General features: G+C 52.1%; 1 protein-coding gene across 4 annotated transcripts; it reads right to left on the bottom strand.

Annotated features, from left to right (window-relative positions):
* Nucleotides 1-5,739: 5,739 nt before the first annotated feature.
* KAZALD1 (Kazal type serine peptidase inhibitor domain 1) lies at nucleotides 5,740-21,665 on the bottom strand. Of its 4 annotated transcripts, none has more exons than XM_044935033.2 (6): nucleotides 20,169-21,665; nucleotides 19,214-19,774; nucleotides 17,927-18,108; nucleotides 17,699-17,846; nucleotides 17,420-17,514; nucleotides 5,740-6,066 (listed from the first exon to the last, which is right to left on the bottom strand). In XM_044935033.2, exons 2-5 carry the CDS (start codon nucleotides 19,722-19,724, stop codon nucleotides 17,420-17,422), a joined length of 936 nt encoding a protein of 311 aa, XP_044790968.1. In that variant the 5' UTR covers nucleotides 19,725-19,774; nucleotides 20,169-21,665; the 3' UTR covers nucleotides 5,740-6,066. The 4 variants fall into 4 exon arrangements, with proteins under 4 accessions (XP_044790968.1, XP_044790967.1, XP_025129760.2 ...); XM_044935032.2 differs by lacking the exon at nucleotides 5,740-6,066 and adding an exon at nucleotides 16,660-16,766; XM_025273975.3 differs by lacking the exon at nucleotides 5,740-6,066 and having other exon boundaries at nucleotides 16,660-17,514; nucleotides 20,169-20,208; nucleotides 20,744-21,662.
* Between the last annotated feature and the right edge of the window lie 1,031 nt (nucleotides 21,666-22,696).

The raw sequence follows: 22,696 nt of genomic DNA, 5'->3' as shown, positions 1-22,696 counted from the left end.
TACCCCATGTCTAACCACCAGCCCTGGGTCCGAGCATGCCATGTGTCTGAGTGTCCGGCAAGGGCTTGCTCTGTGAGTGTCAGGTATCTGTCTGCCTTGCAGTGTGGACACTCCCTCCTTGGGACACTGAGCTTGCCACTCACGTCTGCTCAGGCCAAGGGCCAGCCATTGGTTCAGGGGTCACCACCCAGGCTTACTCCCCAAGGTAGAAGCTACCTGCTCAGCCTAACTGGGAAATAAATACCCTGTTTCTGAGAGTAATTTAATTATTGGCTCCCATGGACTAGTGGGTAATTAAATTCCGTAGCTCCCAAAGTAATTAATTGCTATGCAAATAGTAATGCCCTCTGCTTTGGAGAGGAGGATCTCGGCCTGGGTTTGCCCTGCAATTAGAAGCTAATAATTACCCTGTCAGTTCCTCGCTTCTGCCGGGTAATTACCTGCTGAAGCCCCACTGGTCACTGAGAACGTTCCCATCACCTGCTGCCATGACTCTGGCTCTGGTGGCCCAAACAGCCAGGGAAGGGCATCCCTACAGTGCTTGTTGATCTTGACATCTTTCCACCCTGCACCACATCCACAAATCCCAGGACCTTAAAGAGCTGCCCTTCCTTCTGACCAAGAACAACTAAGGACAGAACCTCTTTAGCTTCCCTTTGCTTAAGAAGAGGAGCCTCAGCTCCTCGGTGTATAAATTCTTGTTAGGTGGGTTTGACTAACCTATACTGAGATTCCTAGATGTTGGGGACTTTCCCAAAGAGTATCTAAAAGTTAATCTTCATAAAAATCATTTTCACCATGTGATGGATTTCTGATATGTCAACTAGGCTATGAGAATGGAAGAGAAGGCTGCTGTTATTTGGTAGCAAACACACACCTTCCCCCAGTTATTCAACCAAAGAGTAATCTAGGTCCTGCTGAAAAGGGATTGTGAAGATATAATTAAAGTCCCTAAGCAGTTGCCTTTAAACTAGAGAGATCCTTTGTGGGCCTGACCTAATCAGGTGAGCCCTTAGAAGGGACTGAGCTATTCTTAATGGAGGAGACTGCAAACAGCAGCTGGGCTGACACCTGCTCTCTGTGCAATCACTATATCTTCCCTTCCCTACTGTCTGGGGACAACAGACTTGTCAGTGCTTGGGGCGGAGCTGGGGAGGGGGTGGGGTCCAACTTGTTCCTGATCTTTCCTTCCTGATTGTCTGAACTACAGATTTGGGGCTTGCCCCTCTCAGGCCCACCTCCTTAGGAAAGAGTCAGAGCAATAAGAACCCAGGATGTCAACCCCCATAATCACAGCAGACAATCCATCCTCAACCTGAGTGATACACCCCTTTTCAGAGGTTGGGAAACTGGAATCAGACACAAAACAGTGGCTGACCAAAGATGTGATAGCTGTTAAATGGGAAAACAAAGTTTGAAGCTGGACCCCCATGGACCTGGCCTGAGGTCCTAAGTCTCAATTAGCGTATACCTGTGCGCAAGTGAGAAGGTATTCATGTATCCCCCACTTCATAACTCACAGGTATCACTGTGGCTAAGCTGAGTTTTAGTGTCTTATCTGAATCTTATTCTCTACCTCAGCTCCAGGCCCTTTGGCCAAGATTCTTGACGCTGTCTGGTTCCTTCCTAAGCACATGAGTCTGAGAGTGGTAGCACCTATGTGTTTGAGGCTCTGGTCATTCTTTTTGAGAAACATCTAGACTCCTCTGCCTCTGAGCCCTCCTCCTCCAGGTCTGAAATCTTTCAACTGAATCCCTGGAGGATAGTGTCCTGGTGGTCCCAGAGTTGAGAGTTCACCTCCAAAGGCTGGATGCTGGATGGAGTGTGAGTAAGGGAGGATGATTTTGGAGACTGAACTGAAGGGTGGTGAGCCAAGAATGGGTCCCAGGAGCCTGGGAAATAAGAGGTGAAGGGAGCAGAAGGGACCAACAAGGGTGAGAATCCTTACCCTCTCCACACTTGGGTACCTCCCTCTTCCCTTCAGGTCTCAGCTTCAGTGTACTTCCTCAAAGAAGCTCTTCCTTGTCCCTAGAGGAGGGCTGGCCTCACGGCCCATGTTCTCCCTCTCCTATACTTCTGTTCTGGGCCAGGTGAGCAGGAAGGCAGAGGACCCGGGCAGAGGAGACGGACTTTGCAGAGGACCAGCTCTTGTCAGCCCACAGGACCATATCTAGGACTAAAGGTGGTAGGAAGTGCTACAGGCTTTGAGACCAAAGTCTAGCCCTGTAAATGCCTTGCCCTTGGGTCAGAAACACCCTGGGATGAGTGTGAACCACCTAAGACAGACCTCCTCCAACACCACCAGGGATGATGAGAGGAAAAATGGTAGGCAGAGGGTGGCATCAGGAAAGCCAGAGGTGGTAAACAAACATGCTTTCCAAACTTCACATGAGGATGTGGGCAGGAACTACAGGGAAATGCTCAAGATTCTCAATACAGGAGGTGAAGATCCCTTAATATCAGTAAGGGTCTTATCTACTTGGGAGAAGTCAACCTTGGAGAAGGCCCTTACCCCTTCTCCCTTGTTTCACTCTGCCCAGCCCCCCATGACAGAAGAAAAGTAACGGTGTCCCTTGGTCTGGAGTCTGTACCCTGCCTTGTATTCCCAACTTCTGTTTCTCATTTGTTGCAGGAACTGGTAGAAGTTGTGTTCCTACCTGTGCCTTCATGAGGTGGCAATTTCTTGCCTCTTGCTAGAGATTTTAGGACAAAAATGCCTGATCACTTACAAGTTAGCATTCTTCAGAGAGCTCAGAAAGCAGTCCACAGGGGTGGGAGCCATGTCCCTCCCATCAGACTGGAGGTTCCCTAGATACAGGGGACCATGTATCTCCCCTCTACATAGGGACTCCCAAGGGCAGTTGACATTTCTCTTCTATTTTCCCCTCCAGAGTCTGGCCCCAAGGTTAATAAGCAGTGATTCTTAAAAAAAAACAACTATGACATAGTCTGGTAAGGACCAGGGGTCTCAGAACACAGTCAGGGACTGACAGGCACCCTCCACACAACCTGGCCTGCTGTCTCGGCTGGTTCGGTTACTGCCCCACTGACAGCTCTTTAGAATCCTTTCACAGCTTTGGCCCCACTATAATCTCTGGGTGATGAATATTTCCCCTAATGAACTGATGGGAATTGGATTAGCTTGGAATGCCCATGTGCTTAGACTCTAACTGATTAAACCCCCATCTGTGCAAGGCCTGATTATGAACAGCTCGTTACATATAATTTTTGAGAGGGGGTTGGGAAAGATGTTGGTGTTTGAGTTCTGCAAAGGAGCAGGAAAGAAAGTAAAAGCAAAGTGTCTGTCTAGAGCATTGGCAAGGTCTAGTTGCTTTTAATCTGACCAAGCCAGCACTCCCTTCCCCCAGAGCACACCCACTTTCCCCCACTTACGCCATGGGTTCAGGTGCCTGCACCCTTACCCATGAACCCTGCCCAGGATTCTCTGAGCCTCCTGCAAGGAGCACTGACTGCACAGGGAGTTGCTTTGGGTAAAGGCAGGAGAGGGAGAAGGGGTTAGAGGGGGAGAAGTCAGACCTATGGATTCAGTTCTCACCACCACAAGCTCTTTGCCCTTACTCCAGAATTATCCAGTTGCCTTCAAAAGAAAGTGTAGGGAGTTTGGAGCCCCATCCAGGACAGAGACTCTGGGCAATTCCTGGGTCCTTTATTGGTCAGGACCAAGGATAGCACCCCAGCCATTTCAAGGATCTCCAAAGTTCCAGGTCCCTCCACTCATTTCTTTCTTCCCTGCCAATCCTGTTTCTCCATTCTTTAACATTCTCTTTCCTTCTCCTTCTCCTCCCCTTTCTCTTATTCATCCTTCTCCTCCTCCTCCTCCTCCTCTTCTCACTCCTTCTCCTTATTAATCCCAGGGACAGAGCCTGGCTTGTGGTTCACCACCAGGTCTGTGCCCTAGAAATCCCTCAAGAAGAGTCATTTAAGTACCTCAAAGAAGACCATCCTACCTAGCCTCTGTTAAAGACCTTATCTCCATGACTGACTGTCAGCCACACCATCCAAGAACACATACACACACGCTGAAGTCTGGTGTCTAGCAGGAAGGAAGAGCAGAGATTGTGTTTGAAAGAATGGCCAACTCTCCCTCTCCCCAGTGCAGTCAGGGATCAGCCCACCTGATTTAAGTATTCCAGCATGACTAAGGCTCTAACTCCATAGCTTTTCCCTCTCTTCTCCTTCCACCCTTTCCCTCCCCCTCCCTTCCTCTCTGCTCCTCTCCTCTGTGTCTCTAGAAAAGTGGCAGCAGCTGCCAGAGAAAGCATACCCTTCAATGAACATCAGCAATTGTCGTGACTGAGTGTCCCAGCCTTCTTTCTTGGTTAATCTAACTTGGGAAGAGTTGAGGTGTGCTCTGGCTCCGCTACCCATGAAAGGCAGAGAATAAATAACAAGCCAAAGGCATAAACAGATGTGCAGATATATGCAGCTGGTGCTTTCCTGCCAAATTACTGCGGATGGAATGCTGGCAGGGGCCCAGGATGCCTCCCCCTCTGCTTGGAGTTCGGCCACCAGGACCCATCCAAGCTCGCCATCCATTTGGCAACATCTGAGTGAGGGGAGGGATGCCAGGAAAGGGAGTGGGGAGGCTGCAGGTGCCCTGAAGTTTGGTTAAGCAGTCCAGAGGTTTATCCCAAAAGCTCAGGTGGGAGGGAGTTAACGTGGTGGGGGAGGAATAGGGAGTTCCAACCGGGCGTGCCCTGAAGGTTCTTGAGAGTCCTCTTCCAGGGTGGGGTTTAAAGTGGCTTGAGGGTGTGTTAACAACACTACATATATACATTACCACCCTCACTCTCACTCAAGGACTGCAAGTTCCCATGATCTCTGATCACATATGACACTGCTCAGAGGTGGCATGGAGTGCAGTAAGCAGGTGGCAGCTGGATGAGAGCCAAACATGAAAAGATGTCTCTGAAGACTCCAGACCTGGAACAAGAGATGGAGGAGAAACTGGCTGGAGTTTCTGAGGCACAAGGGAACAAAGCAGGTGAGCAGGAAGAGACAGAATGCCCAAGAGGGCTTCCCTCTTTGGACAACCCCAGATCTGAATTCAGAGAGACACTAAGTCACCTTCTAGGCTTCATCCCAACCACAAGGAGTCTTTCTCTTCATCATTTTGTGGGGTATGGAACAGTTTTTCCAGTGCCTGACTCCTGTTCCTCCTCTAGCTAAGGTGATACCGATTCCTGACCTATGGAGATGGGAGATACCTGTTCTGGTGGACTATAGTGTGATGATGGATCTTGAGTGGACTCAGTCTTATAGGCAATGGGAAGCAAGAGAGTTCTGTGATACAAGAAGTGGCCAAAAACACATGATGGTCAATGGAGTGAAAGGATGAGTTGAAGGGAGGAGAGATGAAGAGTGGGGAAGTTGTTTTTATTCAAGCCTGATGATGGGATCCAGAGCCATGCAACAGAAAGAAGAATGAAGAGAAAGTTGGTGGGAGTTGGTGACGGATTGAATAGGAATCAGAGACACAGAGGAATGAAAGTGAAAGTCGCTCAGTTGTGTCCGACTCTTTGAGACCCTGTGGACTATAAAGTCCATGGACTTCTCCAGGCCAGAATACTAGAGTGGGTAGCCTTTCCCTTCTCCAGGGGATCTTCCCAACCCCGGGATTGAACCCAGGTCTCCCGCATTGCAGGCAGATTCTTTACCAGCTGAGCCACCACGGAAGCCCAAAGAGGAATAGAATGATGATTTAATTTATTGCCCAATCCAGAACAGTTTTGAGTACAAAGAGGTACTATCAATCATTTTTCCAGGGCAGTACACATATGCTGGACAATTCTGGGCAAATCTGGACACACAGACACCTTGGTAAAGATGATCCAAGGTGTGGGGCTTGGGCAATAGCCTGTGTAGGGTGATGCTGACCAAAGCAAGGAGGCTGGGAGGCAGGGAGCAGGATGGAAGAGGAGGTGATCAGGAGCTTGGGATTGGACTTTCTGCATTTCAAGTGCTGGGAGACATTCACCTGTAAATACTCAGCAGGCCTGTCTTTCAAGCATCTGTGGACTCTTGCTTGGAAATGTGGGTTTCAAGCTTCAAAAAGAAAGTCAGGGTTAGATATTCATACCCTACATATCTCTTGACCCAACAGTGCCACTTTAAGAAATCTGAATCTCAGATATGCTCATTCTTGTGCAAAATGACATAGGTTTATGGAGGTTTACTGTGGCATTGTTTGTAAGAACAAAAACTTCAAAACAGCATAAAAGCCAAGCACTAAGGAATTGGTTAAATCTATTATGGAGTACTATGTGAAATATACCTATATGGATCAAGATATATCCTTATGTGCTGACCTGCCTAATATGTCTGACATTTTTAAAGTGAAATGAGCAAATAGTAAAATAATAGTATGACATAAATCAATACAATAATTGTTTTAAAATCGAATTTGTGTGTGTTTGTGTGTAGTGAATATGTAAAAGACCTAGAAGAATACATACCATATTGTTAACCCCAGCAAACTTATGGAGAAGAGAGTAGAATTAGTGGGGAGGAAAAAGGGGCTTTTGCTTCTTGTCTACACATTTCTGGATTGTTTGAAATTTTCGTAAGCATATATCCATGTACTATATTTTAAAAGTAAAGAACAATAAAAAGAATTCTTGAAAAACAGACTAGGGAGTTATGAAGGTGATGAGTGGGGAAAGTGAGGGTTGGGGCTGGAATTTGAGACCTATTCCCACAGAAGGGGAGCTGGGAGAAAGGAGCCAGGGCTAGAGAAGAAAGCCCAGAATATTCCCCAAATGACTGGAACTCATTTCTGACCTCCAAGGCTGAGATAGACTCTCCACTCCACAAATAAGGCTGCTTGAACCATTCTCTCCAAACCCCAAGCCTCTCCTTCACCAGGGCTGAGCCTATGCAAGAGCCTAGATTTGTTCCAGGGCCCCTAATGGGTCCCCAGAGAAGGCAATGGAAACCCACTCCAGTGTTCTTGCCTGGAGAATCCCAGGGATGGGAGAGCCTGGTGGTCTGCCGTCTATGGGGTCACACAGAGTCGGACACGACTGAAGTGACTTAGCAGCAGCAGCAATAGGTCCCAGGTGACCCACTGCTGCTCCAGACTCCATGCTATTAGAGAAAAGTCCATTTCTTTCTTAAATGCCACACTTGCCTAGGAGACCAGCTCCATCCTAGGCAGCACATTGCTCTGGGTAACACAGAGCCACCCTAGGTGACCCCAACCCAGGCAGTCTTGACTTCTTCCTGCTTCTCTCCTCTCCCCTGGTGCTGTCAAAATGCACAGCATTTCTTCAGGTGATGAAAATAATAGCCAGAAATGAATTCTCTTTTGGAGCAGGGCTGTGTGTTTAGGGGGGAGGGGAGGGGAATCAAGGGGACAGACAGCAGCGTGACTCACTGGGGTTCCTCCCCTGGGGAGATGGAGCCTAGCAGACCAGGGTGTGGGACGCTTGGAGGTGATTTCCTGACAGGGCTGTCAGCATCTCACTCCACACTCTCAGCGTGAGTCCCCTGCAGCTGAGCCGAGGCTTCTGCTTCTTTATCTCTCCTCACCTCTCCAGGGCTCTCTTCCCTCTCCCAACAATCCCTCTCCCCACTTGCAAGTCCTTTCCAGAGCTAGCTTTCTGCCTCCAGTGCTCCACTCTCCACTCTCTGCAGAGGCATGTCCGTTTTTCTTTTAACAGAAATGTATAGAGTCAGCTTTTCTGTTGGGGTGTCCTGGCCTGGGGCGCCTTCCCAATCGCAGCACGTTTCATAGATGATTGGAAGTCCAGGGATGCACAGTACGAGGGCAAGGAGGCTGTGTGTGTGTGAGAGAGAGAGAGAGAAATGCACTCTGGGGCTGTGTCTGCGCTGCTCCAGGGTGGGAGGGGTCCACAGCACGTGTGAGGGGCGGTGGGGGCACAGCTGAGCCTGCTAAGGTTCCTCAGATCTTACTAGATTATGGGACGTGAGTCTTAACAATGTCTATAGAGTTTTTCTCGTCAGTCCCCCCTCAACTCCCCACCCCCGCCACTTTATAAATGAGAAAGCTGAGGTCCAGAGACCTTAAATGACTTATCTTCTGTCACACAGCTAGCTAGTGGCAGAACCAGGGTGAGAACCAGGGATCCTGACTCGTGAACAACACTGCCCACGACTCAGTCAGGGACCTTAGAGCAAAGGTCCTGTTTCTCAGACACTGCAGATGACATATTTGAGTAACACTGTCTCTAAGAGATAGAGAAAACTAGAATCTCTTGGCCTTCAGGCTGCCCAGGGGACAAGCAGGGCCCTTTCCCTCTGCACCCCACCCCCAGGAGTCCAGCAGTGACAATACCTCTCCTTCCTGTCTCCTCTCTACTCCCTGGACAAACCCCAGTGCTTGGCAATCTGGCTGCTGGGAATGCTGTAGTCACGTTCGCCTCCTTGGCTGGAGGTGATTCTTGCCTGACCCTGAGTCCCACCTGCTCCATCCAAGGACCCAGCCCAAATTTGTCTTCTTTCTGTACAAGCTCTGAGTCCAGCCACACCCATCCCAACCCCCACAGCCTTACTTGACTTTTTAGAAGCATCCTCTATCCCCCACTCCAAATCTGGAGTCCTTTTCAATGGTAGCCCCTATGAGACTGATCCCTGTTCACTGATTGGAAGAATAATTCATCCTTAACACAAGCATGAGTCACCTGCCACAAATGAGAAAAACCAGCATGGCATCCTCTGCCCCCTCTACACCACCCAACACTCTCTTCCTCCTCCTTGTCCCTGTGCAACACTAGTGTATGAAGGACTCCCCCTCACACCACTGTGCTCCCAAATCAGCCCCCAGGCCTTCAGGAGGGTCCTGAACTCCCCAGTGGGAAGAGGTGCGTGCACGTGGCTTTCATCCTCTCCCCTCCCTCTGATCACTTCTCCCAGCTTCCCGCAGTTCCCCAGGAAGAGAGTGGAGAGAAAGGTGCAGAAAAGAGGCTGGCAGGGCAATAAAAACGTCAGGGTCCCTCCTCTCAGCGCGCTTCTCCGGCTTCTCCCGCGCTCTCCCTTCGCCCCCTCCCTCTCCTCCCCGTTCCCCCTTCCTTCACTCTTCAGACCCTGCAGTTGTTTCCGCCGGGCCAGCCGGCCAGGCAGGCAGGCAGGCAGCCGCGTTTGGGTATGAGGCGGGAGAGGTTAATTATTGCTCCCCCGCCCTCCACGCACCCCCACAAGATGTATCTGACTGTCAGAAGCGGTGACAGATGAAGACAAAGTACAGGTATGGCTCCCTCCCGCGAACCCGGCCCTCAAAGTATCAGCCAGGGGTGGGAGTGGAGAGGGGGTGCACTACCCAAGTTTTAACCCCTCTGACGCTGGTCCACACAGTGGGGGAGGGAGGCAGGAGGTGGGGAATCCTGAATTAGAACCCGGTCCTGGCCAGGGCAGCTGAGCCCAAGAGACCTGTTGGCCTTCTCGCACGCCTGGGGTGGAGAATGGGTGAGAGGCAGTGGGGACTGTCCCAGAGGCTGCAGAATCAAGGTCAGGAGAGATGGAGAGATCCATCCAAGAATGTTACAGGCACAGAGAAACTGGCGCATGGAGTCGCCTAGCAGGTAGGTCGATTTGGGGGCCCCCTTTCTCCATGACAGCATCCCACCTCACCCCCAGCTTTGTTGCCAGGTGTCCTTTGATTTCTGTTTGTTTGTTTCGGCCTCACAAGGCTGGCAGGACTAGGCCACCACGGAAATCCCGGGCTTGTGTGTTTGAGAATTGTGTGTCTCAATCTGTACGCACTAATGATAATACAACTCAACTGTCTTGAAAAGGTCTAGATATGTTGAGGGTGTGTGTGTGTGTGTGTGCACATGCGTGCATACCCCCTGATGCTTGTAAGGGGTATGTGGGGGTACCTGTGAGGTGTGAGGGGGCCTGTGCTGTGAGCCTGATGTGTTGGGAGTGTTTGTGTAAGACATAGAGTGTTCGCCTGGAGCTATGGTGGTGGTAAAGGAATTTATCTTCAGGAGGGTGGATGCTCCAAGCTTGCAAGTACTGAGGTGCCTACATTTGGGAGGGTACGTGGGCAAGGCATGTCTTTCTGTGGGTACACAATGTGCGTCAGTGTGAGGGGCTTTGTGCGGTGATCGAGGCTGCTGTGAGTGGGAGCCTGATTGTGCAGGCCTGTCTGTAGGGTATTTGTGTGCGTACGCACATGTGTGCCAGCCCGAAGCTGCCAACCTCTTCCTCTCATCTGCATCCCTCCCTTTCCTGACTCTCCTCTCACCATAAGCAAACAAGGTAAAATAATTACTTTTCCATTTAAATGCCCCATGTTTGAGCCAGAATGAAAACAAAGTGATTTAATAAAATTGTCTTTAAAAGGGAAAGGAGGAAAATAAACGTCTACTCTGCTCCTTTCCCTGGTGTTCAGGGAGGCCCCAAGCCCTTCAAAGTTAATTAAAACAGGAACTAAAATCGCAGGATTGCTTACTAACCTTTTCCCCATCTTCGCCTTAAGGGGAAGACAGCCCCCAGAAGCGCTGCCTCTGGCCTGGACCCTGTTTCCAGGCTGTTTCTTCTGGGACTGACCCTCATCCTGGACAGGCACCCTGGCTTTCCTGCAGCCACATCTAGGGCAGGGGGTCCCTTCCCTCCTCCCAAAGAGTTATTAAGGGCCTCCGCTGGCCATTTGAAGTCCTTGATGGACAGCGCCCTCATCAGAAGCTTCCGGACCTTGCCTCCTCCCAGGACAGGACATAGCCTGCCCTCAGCCCCTGCTGCCCCTCCCCACGGGTCTCCTGAGTCCCCAGCTGCTCTGAGCTTTATCTGTCTTCACTGACCCCCTGGCCTGGTCCTTAGCTCCAACTCAGCACTGTTCCGGCTGCTTCCGCCTGGTCTGTATCTGTTCCCCATCAGAGGCCCCATTGGAGCTCCAGCCCTTCAGCAACCCTGATAAAAGAGATGGATGGAAGTGAGTTTCCAGGGCGCCCCTCCCTCCAAGCACAGATCTAGAGCCCTGGGTTCTGACAGGGGGTCCCTGAGGGGGCAGGGGTGAGGGTGAAGGCTGCCAAGCTCTCTGAAGCCAGTCCCTACCCATCCCCACCTTGTCATAGCCCTTCCCCTCCTCCTAAGGCCGAATTCCTCAGGCCTCCTATGGGCAGGCGCGGGACTGTGATTACCCACACACCGCAGCAGGGATCTCTGTACTAGGTACTTTGCCCCATCTCCATGCAACTCCCCCACCCAGAAAAAGTGATAGTAAAATCGACCATTTGTTGAATACGTATTGTGTTTCAGATATTACTTACAAGATCTCTAATCTCATCACAGCACTTATAGGAGACATTTTATCAGTATTTTGCAGAGGACTGGGAAGAAGGGAAACTTACAAACTTACCCAAGGTATGCACTTAAAAAGCAGTACCACACACCTCATGTTTCCTAGCCAGCCTGTCCTTGCCCACAGAGCCCCAGATCTGTTCCAAAGACCTAAAGTTACCCTTCACTTGATCTTAGCCCAAAGGCTAAGAAACGATATCATCATTACACTTCAGAGACCACTTCCACTAGAGATCCCCACTACTGCCCCCAGAATTTAACCCCTTCTGGTACCAGGGGAGGGGCATGGGAAGCAGGGAAGCCAGAGTTAGAACCTGGGCCCCTGTGAGAGCCAGCTGCATCCAGAAGACCTATGGGGACTTCTCCAACTCTGCCCTAATGATCTGGGGTTGGGGAAGGGGGATCCGAGGGGAAGCAGGAAGTAGAGCCCTCGACCTTCATCCTGGAAGACCCCTTCACTTCTCATGACCCCATTTCAGTACCGTCAAGTCCATCCTGCCTCCCATGATGCTGCTCATCAAGACGGGGTGAACCTTGATTGTGGGGTAGCACTTGTCGCCAAAACTGATTTTCTTAACTGTTCACCCTGTTCCAAGAGCTCTCAGTTGCCCAGATGGCAGAGAAAATACTGAAAATAAAGCCAGGCCAGGAACTAGCCTGTGTCTTAGTCCCTGGGGTCACAATCTGGGGACCTAAGATCTCAACTCTGGAGGAGGAAAGGACTGAGGAGAGGGAGGCGAGGCAATGAAGGGACATAAACTCTGGCTTTAGGATAAAGTAGCCCAGCACAGGAGGCTTAGAAGTAAGGGTCAGGCGTGAGGTGTTACCACAGACCAAGAGTGAGGATGGTACCTGAAGACTTCTGGCCTCGACTGTGTCTGGAGAACATCCAGCAAAAGGAGGGAAGGAAGGAAGGACTCGGAAGCACCTTTCCTAGTTCAGTCTCAGAAATGTGCGCGTGGTGAGGGGAGGTTCTGTGACCTTTCCAGGTCACAGTTGTTTGAAACCCCTGGGCTGAGCCCAGTCTGGAAGCTGGTAATGGCAGCGGGGCAGGCAATGGCCCAGAGGGCTGGGATGGAGCTTCATGGGACAGTGGTGCTGTGAGCTCTGCCTCTTTCAGCCATGCGGGAGTTACCTACGGCAGGCAGAGTCCTGGAGCCTGAGCTCTTCTCCTCTGTCTACAGCATGTCTGGGACCCAGCTTGAGGAGAGAGGACTAGAGAAGAATATTAGGGGCTCCCACATAGAAAAGGAAGGAGTGGGAGAAAGGATGACTCCATCAGAGCTGGCCTCCAAATTCCACCCCAAGACTGGTTTTCCCTGCCACCAGAGCCTCTGCTTCTGTACCCTTCCCCAAGCCCATCCCTTATCCTGACCTCATTACTCCCCTCAGACCCCATCTCTGTCCACCAGCTCATCCCTCCTCAAGGGTTCTCAAACCACCCCCATTATCTACAACTGAGTCCCAGAGCTCCCATCACTACCTCCCAGATCAGATCCCTTCCAGTCTCTAAATGCCCCTACCACTGTCCTCCAAGAACCTATTCCTACCTCCAGTCTCCCAGATTCCATTCTCACCCACCTCCAACCCATCTTCGTTCCTCCTAAGTTGCTCTGCTTTGAGTAGAGGTGAGACTTGATCTTCATTGACATTCCATCACTCTAAGTGAACTTACATAGCTGTTCCCTGTTTAAAAGAACCTAGTCATTCAGAGGAAATATCCAAAACTTATCCTAGGTTATCAGCCTATGTCTCCAGCCTCTTTCCCTTTGCCTTCAACTGCCTACATACTTGAGAGTCCTAGGCAATGGGCCCTGAATGTTTAAGCAAAACAACAGGGAATCTCCAAGCCCACCAGAGTATTTAAGCCCGTCTGTTCCTCACACACATATATATAAGCATAGCTACACAAACATGCACATGAAATCCTGTAAACATACATGTATGTAATTCATTCACATGCACATCTTAGAATAGAATGTTAAGTTCCATGAGGGCAAAGACAATGTGCTTTTTTGTGGTGTATCTCCAGCCCTAAGAACAGTGTTGGCACATAAATATTTGGTGAAAGAATGGCATATAATGGAATATGTATTCGCAAATACATGTATGTATACAGCTACATACATATAACAAGGGGCTTCTCAGGTGGTTCAGTGGTAAAGAATCTGCCTGCCAATGCAGGAGACGAGAGTTTGATTCCTGGGTTGGGAAGGTCCTCTGGAGGACAAAATGGCAATCCACTCCAGTATTCTTTCCTAGGAAACTCCATGGACAGAGAAGCCTAGCAGGTTACAGTCTATGGGATCACAAAAAGAGTCAGACATGACTTAGCAACTAAAAAGCAAAAAACACATATAATAGCACATCCATATATACAGTGCTTATATACAGATTTACATATATGCACCTACATGGTTATCTACACATATGTTATATACATGTCTTTATGTAATCTACATACATAACATACTGTGATGTACACACATATGAAAGTATGAAAGTGAAACTCGCTCAGTCATGTCTGACTCTTTGTGACCCCATGGACTATACAGTCCATGGAATTGTCCAGGCCAGAATACTGGAGTGGGTAGCCTTTCCCTTCTTCAGGGGACCTTCCCAACCCAGGGATCAAATCCAGGTCTCCCACACTGCAGGTGGATTCTTTACCAACTGAGCCATAAAAGGAAGCCTGTACATACATATATGTGTATATAAAATGTATACAGTGCATGTAGACACACATATACACACATAACTACTACAAACATATTATATATATCATATATATACCACATATACATGTGCACCTTCACATACATATATAAACACAAATCCAAGCACCTTTTTACTCAAATTTTTCCAAATTAACTGTCTCAAGACCCTAGACCCAGGTTTGGCTGCCGCAACCAGAAATAACCACCAGATGGCACTCTTTCACTACTTCCTGTACCCGTCGTCCCCCAACCCACGCCGGGTTGCCAGAGGTGTCGCCAGAGATGTCTCTCCAAGAGGCACAGAACTTGCCTAGCAGGTGTCCCCTACCTACCAAAGCCAAGGACTTGTCCTTGATCTCCAAGTTCTGCAGTCTGGGCCCTCTTTGAAATCAGATTCACCCTCTCGTGCCTCCAGGCTTCTATTCGAGAAGTGGATTCCCCCTTGGGGCTCCAGTTCTGCTCAGCCCTCGAGTACACACACACACACACACATACACACACACACACACGAGTTCACCAAAGAGCTAAGAGTTGGGCTTCACCTGGACTCCCTCTGTTTAGACCAGCTCGGCTCAAGGACACTTCCTTGAAGCCTTTGAGCTAACAACCAGCAACTGGTTTCAGTGGCTCTATTCCCCAAATGGTCTGAGGAGTGAGCCAGGGTCATTTGAACACGTGTAGCACCTACATACCTGTACACACAACTCCCTTCCACAGGTTACTCCCTCATCCTGCGTGGACGCCCAGCCCGGGTCAGCCGAAAGCCGGGAGCGGAGTAGCCAGGCCCTGAGACTTAGTATCCTCAGCGAGGGAGGGGCGGGTCTCCGTTTAACCCTTCCTGGTCTGGTCCAGTCTTGACTCCAGACCTCTGGTTGAGGGCTGGATAGAAGTGCATTCCACATCTTAGGCAAACTACTTAAAATCCCAGGAATGGGGGGAGGGGGGAGGAGGGGACAGAGCCTCTCCCGCCTCAGACCTAGACCACTGCGAGTCAGCTCTCCTGGAACCTCACATGTCGGGTGTGAGCAACCTAGGACGAAAGCCGTGAGAAAGGCTTGGAAACCCGTGGGGAAGCGAAGCAGGGGGTTCTGGCAGCAGCTCGGCTTCCCCTTCCTCCTCCCCCTTCCCTCTTCTCCCCCGGGAGCGCCGGGAAATTATTTATTAAAACGCCTCCCGCGCTCTCATTTATTTGCGGAGAATAATCCTTGGTGTTGCAGCGCGTTTATTAAACCTTTCCCGTCCCCGCATTACTTTAATAATAAATCGCATGTCACTTTCCAGCGACGTTATTAAAGCCGGTCCGCTGGAGCAGAGGCAGGGGAAGGGGGTTGGAGGGGGAGGGAGGAAGCAGGGGTTCCTCCTAGTCAAGGTTGTGGGGCCTGAACCTGCAGCGCCGGAGGGTAAAACTGAGGCTAGAAGGAGCCTGCACCTGAACATCCTGTAAAATCTGCAAAACTGATCGGGGAGTACAGGTTCTGGGACGCGTGTGACCCTCTAGGATCTAGTAGAGCCTCTGGTCTCCAAGCGGGCGCAGGATTGATGGGCCCGCCAGGGGGCGTCTTTGAGCCCAGCTGGCCCAGAGTCTTGGCGAAGAACAAGTCAGGGGCTGATTCCCAGGCGGATTCCGGGGACCCAGACTCCTGTCCCCTCTTCCAGCGCAGAGCAGACCTCCGTCTGGTCCAGACTCTTAATGGGCTGCTCCTCCCCGCAATCGCCGCCACACCGCTCACATCCCTATTCCTGATTTCGCTGTCAACTTAGAATTTGCCCCAAGTAATGAATTCAACCCTCTGGAGCAGTTGAGCACAGCTCCAGGCAACGCCGGACTCTAGCCAGGACTCGGCAATGAGGTTTCACAGGAGGTGCAGCCAAGCCCTTGGGTTGGGGTCTGGGCCACACCCCTCCCAAGAGGCCGGGCTCCCTGCGTTGGGCCTCAGAGGACAAGCTCAGACACCGAGCCAACCACGACTTCTCCTGTTGTGGCGCCAGGCTTCGGGCGGAGCCCAGGCGCGTAGGAGGCCCTTGACATCCACACACAGGGTCTTAGCTTCTAGAACTTAAGCTTTCATTTTCTCCTTCAAGCAGTCAATAAACACTGCGCCTCACCAGTGTCCCTGGGCTAGGTAAGGAGAAGGTGGAGAGAGCTTTCGGGAGCGAAAGAGTACGGCTCTGTGAGGGACCTCCAGAGAGAGGACATGCCAGTTAGGGCAGATGAGAAAACAGACTTTACATGACTTTGTCTGAGTTCAGCTGGAAAATGGGCGGATTCATAGGGAAGTCTTAGGGTGCGGCTCATACATGTGACCAAACTTCTCCCCTCCTCCATCCAATTTATGCTTTCATACTCGGTCCTACCCACATAGATCTGGTTCCCCACACTGCCTGGGGAGGGGACAGAGGCGCAGGCAATCTGTCTCTAGATCAGCCCCAGTGGAGTGCAGACTGGGAGGATACCCTCCCTCCCAATCTGATGGCTCCAGCCTTCCTGCCTGTGTAGGAAGGTGAGGGGGTGTGCAGCTCAAGCTTCCTCTACATCTGGCAGGCACGTGCTTAGAGAGCAGGACCTACAACTTCTGGAAGCCAGATTCCTAGTACCCTGGAAGGCCTCCTAAAGAAATGTAGTCTCTGTGTGCAAATCTGCATGAACCATCTGTGTGGCTCAGTTTGTTTCATAAGTCTTTATTGTATGCCTACTGTGCCTAGTCCTGTGCTAGGCACTGTCCAGTACAAAGTGGTATAAGATACGGTGCTGCCCTCACAGAGTTTCTAGAATGACAGAAAAATTAGACATGACCAAATGCCCATCTTACTGCACTGAGCTAAATAAACTATGCTCTATCAGGCTCTCCTGGACAGCAGAGGGCAAACACCAAACACTTAGTAAGTGAACTGGGATTTATGAGAGGGAAATTTTCTAGAAGGTGAGTTTTGAGGAAGGGTAAACTGAGGTTAGGCAAAGATTGTGCTCTAGGAAAATAAGAGCAGGATCTATGCAGAAAAGCAGTCAGAAGACTGGTTGAGCAGTGTTGGAGGGAGGGCTGCTAAAAAGAAGTGGACGAGCCTGGTGTTTGCACGTCTTTGTCTCAGCTCTGCTCCTCCTCACCCACCCAGCCACCCACCCACCCACCTAGCCTACAGACCAGCAGGCAACTGTTACGGTCTGCCTAGTTGGTCCACACAAGAGGCTGTCCTGGCCAGAGTATCTCCTGCATGGGCCCCTTTGCATCCCACCTCTCCTAGTTTCTGGCTCTCTTCTTACCCTCCTCCAATTTTTGTCTCTCCTATCACCATCACATCTCTCCCACTAAAGGCATTAAATCCATCTGTGAAGGGGCCCTGCTCTGCCTTTCCAGATCTTTTCAAGAGCGGGAATGAAAACTACCCCCACTCACCCACCCCCACGGGCCACAGCTCTGCACCTAGTAGTAATCTTCACCCTCTTCACTCTCAGCCTCCTCCTCAGGAGCCAGGTGCAGGGATAAGAGCTGGGGGATGCCTGTGGAGTTCAGCTGGTCTGCAAACACATATAGACAAAGAGGGGAGAACAGGAAAGAAGTGCTGTCAGTGCCCACGAATCCCAGTCTGTGGGAAAGCCATGCTTGTGTGTGTACCCACATGCACATCACATCTGGACACACAGTCAAGGGCCTGAATCCACCACCTTCCCCCAGCCCCCAGAGCTCAGGGCTTTCCCTTACCTGGTGTGAGGACTGTCAGGCTAGCTGGGGCCTCAACCTGGCCTAGGGCATTGCGGGCCAGGCAGCGGTAGGTGCCCTCATCACTGGGACGCACAGCCTGGATCTGCAGCCAGCCCGTCACCTCAAACCTCTGCGGTCCACCCCTAAACTGGAGCCAGGAGGAGTCAGCAGTATTCTTCTAGGAGGACCCTGGGCTGCCCTGGGGAGGCCTCAGCTCCCTGCCCCTACCTGCACCGAGATGTGGGGGTCATCCCCTGGCAGCTGAATGTCCAAGCCGTCCTTTCTCCACTCTATGGAGGCCATGGGGTAGGCAAACACTTCACAGCCAAAGATCACATCCTGCCCTGTCACATTCCAAACATCATATGGGTGCAACAGGATCTGAGGTGCTGAAGGTAGAGATGGGAGGCCTGAGAATAGAATGGCACACACAGCCCAGCAAGGACCCCATATAACAAACATTTTGAATGTGTTTGTGAAGGAACACAATATATGCTGAGGTAAATACACATGTATAAACATGACAGGTACACACAGGTAATACATACAAATGTAGCTGCAGATACACACAAGGGTAGGAACGCAGAGATGGAAATGCACAGGCAGACAGATTGCATGAACAAGCACAGAGACCCACAGCTCAGCTTGGCAGCCACAGTCTGTCCCTGATTGCTCCCCTGTCCTCATTCTGCCCTCCAGGCCCCTATCCTAATGTGTTCATAACCAACACCTCCCTCCCCCACATCCTGCCCTCTCCCTACCACGTGCCAGCTGCCAAAGGCCAGAGAAGCAGCCCTTTCCCCACCCCACCCTGGGGAGGTGGGGCAGCCACATGGCAAAGGCAAAGACACTGAAACCAATCTGGGCAGCAGGCAGAAAGCCTAGAGTTGTGGGGGGAAGCTCCTGCAGAGCGTTTGTTTTCCCAGCAGCGCCAGCCAAACCAGACCCCTCAAAGGGGCTCAGGAAGTGAAGGTTACTAAAGCAGCCAAAGAAAACTTGAGGCTTGAATGGCCCTCAGCCCCCTGGGATGGGGGAGGAGAAGCTGGGAGAGCCCCACTTCTACACTAATCCCTAAATGAGCGGTTCGGAGCCTCGGTTAAGTAAGCACTGGCTTTAGGAAGCTGCTCAAACGAAACTTGATTGCATCTCACAGGAACCCATCTCCCTGCCTGGATTCCGGAGGCCTGGTCAGTCTGAGAGTCTCCCTTCACTCTCTCAAAGTTGAGGCCAAGCGTTAACTATGTGCCTGCTTTCTCAGAGGGTTGGTCTCTGCCAGCCGCCTCTGGAGCTTGCACGCACCCCAGCGCACGCCGCTTGCTGACAAAGCTCCGGACCCCCAACTTCAGGCGGCGGCCTCCGCGGACCAACCCCGAGAGTAAACTCATAATGGACTCGAGGCCTCCCTGGCCTCATCTTTTTCACTCCGCTGGCCAGACATTCACGGCGTCCGGGACCCGGGAGCAACGCCACGAGGAGCCCCAAGTGCCGGGGGTCGGGACCCTGAGCCGTGCGTACCCGATTCGCAGGGCCCAGGATGCGCTACGGTGAGGTTGGCGTCCGGCCGAGCACGGGCCGCCTCCTGCAGGCGGCAAATCTGGGCGTAGGTGCGGCCGTCGGAACCGCAGAGCGGGCGCTGAGAGCGGCAGACACACAACGGCTCGGGCACCTCTCCGCGACTCAGGTCGCCACCTGCGTCCAACCGGCACTCAAGCTGCTCGCCGCAGCGCCCGTAGAAATGGGCGCTGGGGTCCAGGTCGCAGAGCTGGCCCTCGAGGTTGGCGCATTCCCAACAGCAGCCGCACGCGTCGCGCACCCGGCCGGCCAGGCAGCCCCGCGGCGCGGCGCACTCGTCTGGCCGGCAGGGAGCGCAGCCCTCGCCCTCCTCCAGCAGCCGCAGCCAGCCGCGCCGCAGGTAATCAGGACCCGGGGATGGCCGCGCGCCAGTCGGAGGCGGCGTCCGCACCACCAGCAGTAACAGCAGCAGCAGCAGGGGCAGCGCCAAGGCAGCGGCGGGCGGCTGTGGCATGATTAGCTGGAAGCCGAGAGCACTCGGGGCATCAGCGCGTGAGCGGCACCCTGCCGAGAAGGAAAGCCAGGTCAGGAAGGTCAGAAGCAACCTCCCTGTTCCTCTTACCAACTTGAACTCTAGCACTGCCCCCTCCCATGTTACCTCGGAATCAAGTAGACCCTGGACACGGAGGCAGAGTGACCCTAAAGGGGTCATCAGTTATGCTGGGTGGTAATTGATTGGGATGTTCTTGAGGGTTGGGGAGAGGTGAGAGGAGGGAATGGTAAAGCTCAAGCACACACAGGCATCACCACCACCACTCTGAAGCTTCCTGCCCCAGAGGTGGATGCGGATGGATGGTCCCAGAAGGAGTTGTTAACAAGGGTGGAAAGGAAGTAGGGCGGAGGGGTGTGTGTGTTGCGGGGGTTGGGGGGTGATGCCCTGGGGCCCAGAGCGGCTCACCTAGTGTCCGGGACTACGCCCCTCAGAGCAGCCGTGACTCCTGTCCAAAAACGCAGGCAGTGGAAAGGGCCCGTCAGCCACCTCTGCTCCGACTTGAGAATCTCTCTGACAGAGCCCACGGACTTGCACTCGGAGATCAGCTCCTCCGCCCCCTCTCCCCGCCCCCTAGACGTCGCACACCCCACCCCCTCCCCTTGTTCTGAAGCTGCCAATTTTATGCAGCCGCACGGGACCCTCCTGGGCCACTTCCCTTAGCCTGGGCCAAAGTCACAGAACAGAAGAGCAGTAACCGGACACCCAAGCTGGGAAAGGACTAGAGTTGGGGTGGGGTGGGCTGGGATGGGCGTAGGGACTAGGGGGTAGGATGGGAGAGGAAGGTAATTGAGAAGCTAGAGTTGGTTGAAAGGCTAGGCCCTGTAGCATCTGACTTTACAGTCCCATCCGCTAGAAGAGCTGCATAATGGCAAAGCAGTAGGAATTCTGGTGCCAAGTCGAGCGCTCCTGCAGGGCAAAGCCAACTAACGTCTCCCCGCCGCCCAAGGGCGATTGCAGGCCTGTCCACTCCACTTTCCTACCAAGTCGCCAAGAGACTCGGCGCTTAATTCTGCCTCCTCACATCTGGCCGCCTCCTCCCTCCCCACATCCGGCAGGTGCTTCAACCCCAGGAGCCGGGTGATTTAGAAGTTCCAGCCGACTAGCGGCCGCAGGGAGAGGTGGGCGGGGCAACACCCCAATGGGCAGCGTTCCGGGTCGGAATTACAGGTTATGCTTGCGAGGCAGGCAGCGCCGGAGGCATTCGGTCTCGAGGCCGCCACTAGCGCCAACGTGGCACTTCGGGCTGGGGGCGGGGAAGAGAGCATTCCTGGAGGCCTGCCCGCGGTACCCGGGGTCTGCCAGACCCCGCCCCGGCCTGCCCCCAGCAGCCTACAGAAGCTGCGCGGCAGTACAGTTTGTAGGGTCGGAAACTGAGCTCTGCAGCCAGGGAGGGGACGTTATTCAGTCAGGCTCGGTCCAGAAGGAGCTGGCCCGAGATAGAGCGGCTTGGGCTGGCCTCTTCATCAACCCCGAGGTTGGGGGCCGGGCCTCCGCCTGGGCCTCTGGACGGCCCAGAGGAATAGGATCCGCATGCGCACCGAGGGCTCTAGAAGACGGGCTCTCGGAAGCGGTCTGTAACTCTCAACGCAGCCAAGCCCTTTCATTTAGGGAGTCCTTAGCGGCGTAGACGCCACTCCTGACTAGAGGGACTCTGATGAGGTGGGGGTAGGGCAGACACACAGTCCTGCAGGTCTCAAATGCAGAAGGGGTCGCAAAGCAAACTTCACGCGAGGCCTCCTAACTGTCGCGAGAATCAAAACAGGAAGTCTAGGAATGCAGAACAGGAAAAGCCCGCGGGTTTTAAATCGGAAAAAGAATGGGCGGAGCCAGGTGTGGCTGCTACGGGTAATTCTTTGTCCTTGGGCCTGGGGGCAACTGAAGTGTTGATCTGGAGCAGAAGTGAACTGTAAGAGAACTGCGGGGAGCCCTGAAAAAAAGAAAGGGATGGGGAACTTGAAATTGCGGGGCTAACTATTGGAGCCACCTAAGGATAGGTCTCTGGTTCTGGTTTACAAAGTATCTTAGGGCGGAGATCGATGTCCTGGTTACAGAGCGCAAGCAATCTGGGATCTCTTAATGAATTGTTGTTGTTGTCTGGTCGTTAAGTCGTGTCCTACTCTTTTGCAAACCCATGAACTATAGCCCTCCAGGCTCCTTTGCCCATGGGATTTTCTAGGCAAGAATACGTGTGTGGATTACCATTTCCTTCTCCGGGGGATCTTCCGGACCCAGGAGTAGAAGCCGCGTCTTCTGTTCTGGCAGGCGGATTCTTTACGACTGAGCCACCTGGGAAGCCCCTGGCTTCTAAAACCAGGAGCCAATATTTAAATTAACAGACTCCACAGATCTAGAAACTTTACTTATCCCACCTTGTTCCCGGCTATTTACTTTCAGCCTTTGCTATGCTCTTAGCGTCTGGTATTAGGAATTGTGACTAACACAATTCTGACTAACTCATTCTGATCTTGGGAACCTAGCTCTTCTCCTGGCAGCACAATAAATTCTAGGTAAATATTTATGGATTAAACATAAATTTTTCCAGACTGTACAAGTCAAGTTTAACGTGAATTTTTCTGAGTCGCTGACGAAGGGTGGATCGACAGGGAAGGAGCGCCCTCTGGTGGTCTTGTGGTTGGTGACTAGAACATGACCGTGAATACAGTAGGCATCAAAAATGTTGATTCTACAGATCTGCTTCTATTTTTTTTTTAAGGTTATAAAGGGGACCTGATTTAAATCGGAAGAGGGGTCAAAGTGGACAACTTCATTATTTATTTTTTCTTTTTGGCCTCCATACCGCGCAGCCTGTGGGATCTTAGTTATGGGACCAGGTGACCAGGGATGGAACCCCGCCTCCTCCCCGCAAGCGCTGAGTCCTAACTACTGGACTACCAGGGAATTCCCAGGAGATCTGACTTTATTAAGTAGAGATT

This window comes from Bubalus bubalis, chromosome 23 (genome assembly GCF_019923935.1).
Source record: "Bubalus bubalis isolate 160015118507 breed Murrah chromosome 23, NDDB_SH_1, whole genome shotgun sequence".
In the NCBI taxonomy this organism is placed as follows: domain Eukaryota; kingdom Metazoa; phylum Chordata; class Mammalia; order Artiodactyla; family Bovidae; genus Bubalus; species Bubalus bubalis.
This window is presented reverse-complemented; position numbering and strand designations above follow the sequence as displayed.

What these genes read in the sequence shown, in the direction of transcription:
- KAZALD1 (XM_044935033.2), bottom strand. Translation starts at nt 19,724, where the DNA reads ATGCCACAGCCGCCCGCCGCTGCCTTGGCGCTGCCCCTGCTGCTGCTG. An exon ending in TCCTGGGCCCTGCGAATCGG is followed by an intron (nt 18,109 to 19,213) that starts GTACGCACGGCT and finishes TTCTATTCTCAG; the next exon opens with GCCTCCCATCTCTACCTTCA. An exon ending in ACCCCCACATCTCGGTGCAG is followed by an intron (nt 17,847 to 17,926) that starts GTAGGGGCAGGG and finishes TCCTGGCTCCAG; the next exon opens with TTTAGGGGTGGACCGCAGAG.